The sequence below is a fragment of the Gymnoscopelus braueri genome, assembly GCF_963280865.1.
Source record: "Gymnoscopelus braueri genome assembly, chromosome: 20".
Lineage (NCBI taxonomy): Eukaryota > Metazoa > Chordata > Actinopteri > Myctophiformes > Myctophidae > Gymnoscopelus > Gymnoscopelus braueri.
The window spans coordinates 44,552,786-44,563,314 of record NC_137622.1 but is presented as its reverse complement, the minus strand read 5'-3'; the positions used below and the strand labels follow the sequence as shown (position 1 = coordinate 44,563,314).

Sequence of the window (10,529 nt, the reverse complement as noted above, 5' to 3'; positions counted from 1 at the left end):
GAGTTCAATGATGAAATATAACATTAATATGAAAAGAAAACGTAAAGAAAAGATTTAAAGGTATGACTCTATAAAACCTTGAAAAATTGCAATGCTTAGGAAGTACACTAGATAGGAAGTACACTAAATAGGAAGTACACTAAATAGGAAGTACACTATGTTAGTTCCGTCGATCCAAGCCGGAACACAATCGATTCATTCATGATCATTAAAAATAAACACGCGGCCCACCCATATGTCCCACGCTTAAGTGGGTCAGATGGGTGGGCCGTGAACACTTTAGAGATTTCCGCGTGGGGGCCCTGATCCAGAAGAGGTGGAGAACCCGCTGCTTTTACCGTATTCTGCGTCATCTCAAAGCATCTGGAAGAACTGATGCTTTGAGCGGCACGCGTCAGGCGGCGTGAAAAAGAAAACGTCAAGATCTCAGCATCCGTCTTTCCAGTTGTCAGTGTCCGTATACTCGCCCTCATCTTCGGTGTATTTGGCGGTGGGTTGGAAGGAGGCTTGATGGATTAGCAGGTCGCTGGTCTTCTGCTCCACCAGCTCCAGGAAGGTCAAGATGTTGTCCTCCGTGATCCCCGCCGATTTCAGCTTGTCCTCGATGGCCTTGCGCTCGGTCTGGGCGATGCCGTTCAGGATGCCGTCCACCAGGGCCTTGATCTGCTCCATGATGCTGTTGGTGTTGTTCAGCAGAAGCACCGTCTCTTGGATCTTCACGTCCAACTGTTTCTGGTTGTCCTCCGTGTCTCTCATCATGGCCAGATGCCGGCGCTCTTGCTCCAGGTCGTCGGTTCTGATCTGCCTCATCTCCTCCTGCACCTGCCGGATGTGCTCCCTCATCCTCTCCATCTTGGCCACTTGTGTCGCTATCATTCTGGTGAGCGCCGCGTTGAGCTCCTCCCCTTGGATGAACCTGGTGACCACCATGTCCAGGCCCATGTTGTACTCTCCCGTCACCGCCTTGATCCTCATGAACACCTCCTCCAGGCTCTCCGCCGCCTCACCGCCGCCGTCCAACCACTTCTGCTCCTCGGCGTCGGGGCTGATCCTCTCGTTGCACTTGGTGGTGGTGAACACCCTGAGGTGCTGCTGGAGCGCCAGAACCTGGGCCTGCTCCTTTACCTCGGCGCCGTGGCGGGCCAGGTCCCGGACGACCTTCTCCCTCAGCCCGCTCATCTTCCGCTGGGCCTCCACCCGGGCGTCGTACATGGCGTTGGTCAGGCCGATCATGTCCATCACCTCCTTGCGCACCTCCCGCAGCTCCTTGTCCAGCCGGTGGTAGAACTCCTGGAAGTGGAGGCGCTCCTTGCGTAGGATGTCCAGCTCGTCTCTCAGGTGGCTGTTCTTGGTCATCTGGCCGCCGAAGTAGGACAGAGCCACCTCCAGCCTGTAGTCCAGGGTGCGGATGCCCCTCTGGGTCACCCCCGCCTGAGACTTCTGTTTGTCACTCGTGTGGGCTTTCTTCTTCAGGATCCTCAGCAGGCTGGAGATCTCCTTGTCCAGCTCCGCCTGACACTGCTTCTCTCGGTCGTAAGCCTCGTCGATCTCGTCCATCTCCAGGAGGAGGCAGAGGCGCCGGGTGTGCTCCGAGTCCTGAACATTCTCCGATGCTACAAGACTTTGCTGGATGTCGTGCTGCCGCTTCTGCAGCTTGTCTATCTCGCGACGTTGTTTGCGTATGACCTCCTGGCAGTGGGTGTTGTACAGCTGCCGCCGTCGCCGCTCTCTTTTCAGGGTCCTGTAATCCCGGTGGAGTTTGTCCAGGGTCTTAACATCCTGCTCGCTGCCGTGAGAGCTCGTGGCTGAGCTCTCGTCATCGTTCATGCTTTCATACATCTTCAGTATTCATATATTTATAGATGTTTCAGTGAGCTCTTATATAAATATAATCTGTGGCGTAGGGTGACGTCACCAGCTGTGCAGAGCTATGGGAGAGCATTGCCATGGCGATTCGTTTAGGTCTTTGAGAAGTTGATGTAACAATTACATTCTCGTAACATAAAGGAGTCACAAAATGAACCCCAGAAAAGAGATGGAAGGGAGAGGATACGTTGTCGTGCATTATAGATGATGATGACTTGGACATTCTGTTTGTGGAAACACAGCGCACCAATGAGACACAGGGCACGCTGGACAAGACCTAGCCGGTAGAGTGTCTAAGTGGAAGCACCGGAATTTGGCGGAAGTACCGCCCAAGGAAATGACGTTGACGCTTTACAAATCTGTTAACATTCTCTGTGAATGAAACGAGTGTTGTGATTGGTCAAAAAAGGAAATACGTACAACGGAAGTCCCGCCCCTATAGACACTCTCTGCATTAGGCTTTTCTCTTGGCAGATGAGTGAAGGCTGGGAACGAGGCTAGGCTAGACAGAGTGAGTAGATGAGTAAAGAGTAGATGAGTAAAGAGTAGATGAGTAAAGAGTAAAGAGCAGATGAGTAAAGAGCAGATGAGTAAAGAGTAGATGAGTAAAGAGTAGATGAGTAAAGAGTAGATGAGTAAAGAGTAAAGAGCAGATGAGTAAAGAGCAGATGAGTAAAGAGTAGATGAGTAAAGAGTAGATGAGTAAAGAGTAGATGAGTAAAGAGTAAAGAGTAGATGAGTAAAGAGTAGATGAGTAAAGAGTAGATGAGTAAAGAGTAAAGAGCAGATGAGTAAAGAGTAGATGAGTAAAGAGTAGATGAGTAAAGGCTGGGAACGAGGCTAGGCTAGACAGAGTGAGTAGATGACTAAAGAGTAGATGAGTAAAGGCTGGGAACAAGGCTAGGCTAGACAGAGTGAGCAGATGAGTAAAGAGTAGATGAGTAAAGAGCAGATGAGTAAAGGCTGGGAACGAGGCTAGGCTAGACAGAGTGAGTAGATGAGTAAAGAGTAGATGAGTAAAGAGCAGATGAGTAAAGAGTAGATGAGTAAAGAGCAGATGAGTAAAGAGTAGATGAGTAAAGAGCAGATGAGTAAAGGCTGGGAACGAGGCTAGGCTAGACAGATGAGTAAATAGATGAGTAAAGAGTAGATGAGTAAAGAGTAGATGAGTAAAGAGTAGATGAGTAAATAGTAGATGAGTAAAGAGTAGATGCGTAAAGGCTGGGAACGAGGCTAGGCTAGACAGAGTGAGGAGACAGAAATGGTGTCATCTTATAATGAGCATTATTGAGGACCAATTATACGAAGATAAGATGAAAATGTGTATTAAGACCAGCTCCATAAATACTATCTATTTAACAACATTCAGTGGCGAACAGCCAATGGAGAAGCTTGAACTTAGCCTGTTTAAAGGACCCTGATGGATAGTATGACCTTTTTATTTGTTTTGTTTTGTTTTAAAGGAAGGAACATGAAAACTAGCCGCACCACCAATTGGTGTCCATTGCTAGGATACAGCTAGTAAATAAGTTCTGCTCAGACTTGATATTTGCCAGACCCAGAGGGTCGGGCTACATGAGGCTCTGCCCCCTTTCGTCCATACATGGGCGAAAAAGACCGGCTGTATAAAAGGGACTCTTTCTTCTCCATACATGGGCATAAAAGGGACACAGGCTGACACGTAATACGAAGTCCGTCATACGAAGTCCTTATAAAGTACTAGGAATTTATTCTGGGTCTGGCAGAACCAGGTCTCCTGGTCTTGTTTTATTGACAACACCTCAGCCAATCACAATGCGAGGTCTGAACTAACTCTGACGTCACTGACGCACATATAAAAACATGTGCAGGTTGCCTTGCTTTCATTGTAGTTTAGAAAACGCTTTTAGAGCTGAGAATAAATGTAAGAATAATGTAAATGTATGAACAATATAATCATAAAGGATTATTATTGTGTTATTCAGAGGTCCAGAGGGTTCAACAACATGGTGTGCCTACAACAACATGGTGCAGTTGCATGTGAAACGGGAGGATGAGGTTTATTTTAATGATCAATCAATTGATCGTTTTCAGGGGGCATCGCCATGCTGGCTTGTGGTGGACATTTTTGACAGAATTCTATTTTTTGCCATGGACATACAATATAGACAAACACATAAAGAGCTAGCCCTAAATGACCATTACAGGTCTGTAACTCTGAGTGTGTACAAATACACTTTTTCTGTAAAGCACTCATGCTTTATTCTTGCTCTGTAAAGCACGTTGAGCTGCATTTCATGTCATGAAAGGTTCTATAGAAATAAAGTGTATTATTATCCTACTACTATAATTGACGACCTCCAAAAGTACGTCCGGGGTTGCTCAACACACGATCGCTCCACTTGCCCCGAAACTTGCCACAGACTGTTGATCAGTGCTCTGGCGAATACTTAGGCTTCTTTCCCCGCCTTCAATGTACTTACATATTGTACAATTAATATAAAACTTCATTTTAACATTTTAGCCACAGCAGCTTTCCGTCTTCTTGGCCGCAGCATAAGTTATCTTTGGCCGCAGCAACTTTTGTTTTTGATCGGGCCTAGATGAAACCTCTAGTTACGGGGCCAGAGCTCAGCTCTGGACCTGTTTTAATGTTGCCTGTATTCTGTTTCTGCCACTTTTCGCAGTTCTGGGTGAACCGTGCTGTCGCTTTTTACGAAACTCAGCCATATGGTAGATGGTCATGAAAAACGATCAAGAAATAATTCTCACAATCTTTCGTCAAAAGGTGGCGCTATAGCACTCAATTGAAAATGCCAACTTTGAACAGGTACAACTCATGCCCTGTTTGACCTACAGCCATGAAACTTCAATACACACATGCGTCTACTCATGATGAACAACTTTCACCCTCTGACTTTTGACCTCTGACCTTTAGATCTCCCACCATTTTGAATTATATGAAAAGAAGCTAAAATCTATCTCCTCCTGGGATTTTTGAGCAATCTGCAAAACTTTTTACACATGAACTTTGGACCTATGCCGACTCAACGATGCAGCGGATTTTCCATAAGTGAAAAAATGAAGCTTTAATGAGCCAATGAATATTGCAGTTTTATGACAATTATTCATCTTCCCTGCAGATTCATACATGCAGACTCACATTTCTTTGAAGATTTGCAGTAATGTACAGGGTCATTCCAAATATCACTGAAACCAATCTTACTCCAATTGGTCAAACGGGGGCGCTATAGCAATTTTTTGAAAATGGAAACCCTTTCACGCATAACGGTCACTACAGTGGACAGCTCATAGGTTTTGATGTCAGAGTTGCATACTAGCCTATACAGGGGACGCTAGAGCATCACCTCAATACTGCCATCCAGTGGCCAGGTGTTGTAACTGCAACATAATTTTTTCAACATCCAAGATGGCTGACAGAAATGTAAACAAGCCCAACAGCTCAGGAATATCTATCCATTCCTTCTAAAGTAGGAGACCCCTGCAGGTAAAAAAAACATTATTACATCAAGTAACATCTAATAAGCACTATAGTTGTGAAAAATTCCAAGTATTGATTTTATATTGGGAGGAAATTATGATTGATCATCTGTCCACTAAATTGGACTGCATGCATCACTGGCTCTATTTCAACTACAATTCATACTTTTGCTGCCACAGTTTGCTCTTGAAAATGCTTCATCTGCAGTAACCTTTCTGGATATAAATCAATGTATTCATGTTATTAGAAAGTAACCTGCATTGTTTGTATCAAAAATAATATTTTATGCATATTTTTGTACATTATGGGAGTACATTTGTGTCTATTTATATTTTTTAGAGGTCATGTGCAGCTCATTATAGACCTATTCCTACAGGATAGTGGAGTAACTATTATATGACTAAAGTGAGGATGATGATAGTGGCCAGTGGTGATCAATGGCTGCCAGAAAAAGAAGGATAAGCAAATATGATTAGCAGTGACAGTGAAGCTGTATGATGATGATGATAATAATAATAATAATAATAATACGGGTAATAATAATAATAATAACCTATTTGAACCTACAAGGGAAATTCAGTTTTGACCCAAGTGGTCAGACTTCAGCAAAAACTGTGTGATGGGTGATGGTTGATTGAAGTAGTCTCACCTGGCCTGAGTCAAACTAATTGGACTCACAGTGCCCAACTCTGAGTCCAATTAGTCCAATTAGTTTGACTCAGGCCAGGTCAGCCATCCCCCATCCCACACAAACAAAAACAATCCCCATGGAGCTATTTGAATTGATTACAGTTGTAATAAAAACTGTTGCAGTAGGTTATCAGCAGTCATTACTGTTGGAACACATAACATGTTGCCTATCCAATCATTTTGGCATATAATCCTTTTTGCTAAAATGCACAGAGAAAGAAATAGTAGTGTGTGTGTGTGTGTGTGTGTGTGTGTGTGTGTGTGTGTGTGTGTGTGTGTGTGTGTGTGTGTGTGTGTGTGTGTGTGTGTGTGTGTGCGCGTGTGTGTGTGTGTGTGTTTATTTTTTGCATCATCAGGCTATTATTGTGGGTAGCCTACTTGTGTTGTTGTGGAGTGGAGCTCTTGCTATAACAAAGTATAGGCATATAGTAGTGTCATTACTGTAACCTGGTATCTGGAATGTGATGCTGTTGCTGCAGGGTGAACTATATAGGTAGCTTATAGTATAATAGATTTCTTAGCCCCCCACCCAATTCACCACCAACCGCCACCATTATTTTGATGAACATTTTCTACAAAAATAACAGAGGACATTGTGAGTAACTCTCCCAACACTCTCTTTCAGATGTATTTCAGTAATACAGTCTCTTCAGTTTTACTGACCTATATCCTGTACTATATCGCTTCACCAAGTCCATCTTGTATGAACATTGTGAAACACATTGCAGTGTCCAAGGCACCCCTGAGACCAGGTTTGCCCCTGGAAACCACTGGCCCCAGCATACAGACACAAAACAATGCAAACAGATGCCATGATGTTGCATGCACAGGAACATCCAAGTACATCTGCATAAAATGCGTGCAGGCTTTGTGCCCTAGGTGCTTAGTCAATTTAGTTTGACTCAGGCCAGGTGCGACTACTTCAATCTAGCCTGCACTAGTCTGGCCATGCCAGGCTAACTTCAAACAGCCATCACCCATCACACAGTTTGGTTTTCACTAGACAGTAAGCACTCATGTTGGTGTTCAATTTAGAGTTATTTTGGTTTTCACTTGACAGTAGAAACACTATTATTTATGTGTTTTGTGTTTGTTGAGCCGAGGAGTCAAGAGAAAGTTAATAAATAGTATTAGAATATGTTAGAAATGTGAAAAAATTAGTTTTACAGCATTACAAATATATTTGATTTGATATTATTAGATTTTTATAATTTTATTCATTGGTTGTATTTGATCCTTATTCTTTTCAGTTAAAAACACAAATGCATGCTGTCCTCCTGAGTGGACAGGTCAATAACTCCTTAAAAAATTGTTGTTTTAAAAAAATGTAAGTGCAGTTGTTATATGTATGTCTAAAGACACATAAAAACACTTAGTAACATTTTTTTTTCTCAGGTTATCATAATTCATGCATGAAAGGGTTAGGCAAAAGTCATGCCTCGTTTGGCCGACAGCCATTAAACCTGCTTACACATGTGCCTTGACTCATGAGGAACACATGTATCACTTTAACCAGTTAGCTCCGCCCTTAGATTGTCCGCAATTTTGAGCAGTTTGAAAAACACTTAAACCCAGGATTTTCTGCTATTTGCGTGAAATGGTATCATCTTTCTGACCTCCGTTTTCACTAGATCAGGTCTGTTGGTCCAATGGCTTCCCACTTAAGTGAATGTCTCACAACATCAAGGTCACTGGTTCAAGCCTCACTTGTGCAGACTTCATTTAAAGTGCATTGCAAACAACAAGACTGCATCAATGAACACATGTGCAATTGATAAAGATAACATGAAAAGCTTATTTGAGAGGGTATGTTTTTGCAATGTATGACATACTTCATTCTGAAAATAGCCGATCTACAATCTCAAAACTTTCAGATAGCAACGTGTTTCTGAGCTTGTAGATCGGCTGCTTTCACTGGTTCAGTTTTATCTTCAAAAGACAACCTCAGCCTGGACAAAGCTATAGCACTATAGGTAGTGTTGCAGCCTGTCAATCCGAAGGTTGAGGGTTCGATTCCTGTTAATGGCTATAGGTTGAGATGTCCAATCAATCCATTCTGCTTCCATCTCTCTTCAATCTATTCCCCCTCTCTCTCTCTCTCTCTCTCTCTCGGTGAGAGGTGGCATTGCAAAAAACATGACCTTAAGCTCAGTCTTCTATGGCTTATTGTGCATATTACTTATAGTTTTGTCTCTCTTTTAATGTATGACATACTTCATTGTGAAAATAGCCGATCTACAACCTCACAACTTTTCAGATAGCAACGTTTTGTGAGCTTGTAGATCGGCTACTTTCACTAGTTTTCGTTCTGAGGAGACACAAAAATGCCTTTATTGGTAAATGGTTTGTGAACCAGTGATCTAGAGTAGTTCGGGACACAGAGGCCTGGTTCAAAATGAACGGAAATACCTATAATTATCAACAGACACTATCAGGGAGGCCATATATCTAGCTCAATGAGAAGAAAGGCAGTCTTGGAGTCCGTAGGTCGCTAGTTCGATCCCTGTCCACGACAATGCATTGAGGTGATCATGATTTGGCATTATTCGGATTACACATAGTGTGTCTTGAGGATAGGCTAAGGCGTTGTTTTACTGAGGTGAGGGTTTAAAATGCTCATGTTAATTGCATGGTCTTCTTTCTCTCAAGTTCAGTCTTCTATGTTTCAATGGCTTATTGTGCATATTACTTATCATTGCTTCTTTCTTTTTTCTTTCTGCATTCCCTGGCCCCGCTTATCGCTGCTTGCAGCTATATTTATTATTATTATTGTCTCCGCCAGAGGTGGAGAGTATGTTTTCGTTCTTGTCCTTCCGTGTGTCCCCCCGTCTCAGCCAAGCTAACATTGGTCAAGCTTCACGTAATCTATCAAGAACAGATTCTGCTCTGCGTTGGAATCTGTCGTGAAGGTTCGTCATAACGTGTACACACTGGGCTACAAGTGGGCGTGGCTTCAGATCAGGAAGCAGGCCGCGCTTTACCCAATCAAATGTAGTGGGCGGGATTTACGTGTCCGCCGATCCTTCCCCACTCGAAACCAACCAAAACTAATTTAACAGTAGCGTCCGCGGAGCAGACAAAACCACAAAAAGATATTCACATTTTAACTTGCTCTTTCATCATAGAAACAAGTGGGCTTATAACCAAAACGATCCATGTTCTCTGGGAGAAGTGGTGTTCGCACCACCGGAAGTGAAACGCTGAAGGCAGACCAAAACCCCGGTTTCCTTGCGCACGGGTGCTCCGTCGTCATTGTCCCAGAGCCAAGTGAGATAGTACAAACAGCAGAGGGCGCTGTTTTTGTCTCCGCCAGAGGCGGAGAGTATGTTTTCGCTTCGTCCCGCCGTGTGTTCACCTCCCTCCTAGCCAAGCTAACATTGGTCAAGCTCCACGTGACACGTGTCAATATGTTGACACCAATGCCTTTGATTGGCTAGAGGGACGCATGACGAAATAAAATCCTATAAATAGGTGTGTCACTTCAAAAAGCCATTTATGTTTTTGAAGTGAGGTAAGACTGGATCAATCAGTCTTGATTGGAACAGTACCTTCCAGTACAAATCACCCATCCGTGCGTGTGTGTGTCCCTCTGAGAACACATAACATTGGTCAAGCAAAGGCGCAGAAGGCCAAAGCTAAGAAAGCATACTCATCTACAACAGTAACACAGAAGAGGACTATAGAGTTGAATTGATCCCACAACAAGGCCGAAGTCTTAATACTGTAACAATTGGCCACCTTGATCAAATACATTATGTAGCACTAGAGAAAACTGACATAGATCAAACACACCAATCAACTGCTGAAACTGTTCAAGACAATGAAGATGAAGAAGACAGACAAGCATTTGAACAAACCAGTCAATTACGACGACTCCCATATGACACATTGCTTCAAGAAGAATTTCTTTTTAGATGCAGACACTACATATTCAGTCGCCCCTGCAGAACACCAAAAACCACGCGCATTCTACCAAGACGACCCGTTCTACCAAGACGACCCGTGCTATTAAAATAGCACGGGTCTGCTGGCGGAGACCTGTGCTCCGAGGAGCACATTTTCTAGTTCCTTCTCATTTGGCTTTGGGTTCCCAGATTGAGCTTCACGTGACACGTGACGATATGTTGTCACCAATGCTTTTGATTGGCTAGCGAGACGCATGACGAAATAAAAACCTATAAATAGGTGTGTCACTTCAAAAAATGATTTATATTTTTTGAAGTGAGCTTCCATCAGCCAAGCTAACATTGGTCAAGTGACACGTGACAATATGTAATATAAATAGGTAAGACAGGATTAATCAGGAACAGTACTGGCGGAGACCTGTGCTCCGAGGAGCACATTTTCTAGTTATTATTATTATTATTTGATAGAGTTAAATCTCGTTATCTTAATTATCATAATGTGTCTAGGGTCCATAAACCTGCTTAAAATGTCAATTTAATATAATGGTATCATATTGGCCTAATTCAGTCATGTTAAATGTTGCTTC

At 43.2% G+C, this 10,529-nt stretch overlaps 1 protein-coding gene across 1 annotated transcript; it reads right to left on the bottom strand.

Annotated features, from left to right (window-relative positions):
* Window positions 1-426: 426 nt before the first annotated feature.
* LOC308075738 (coiled-coil domain-containing protein 63-like) lies at window positions 427-1,827 on the bottom strand (the record flags this gene model as incomplete). Its single annotated transcript, XM_080415684.1, has 1 exon — window positions 427-1,827. One exon carries the CDS (start codon window positions 1,825-1,827, stop codon window positions 427-429), a length of 1,401 nt encoding a protein of 466 aa, XP_080271810.1.
* Window positions 1,828-10,529: the final 8,702 nt, after the last annotated feature.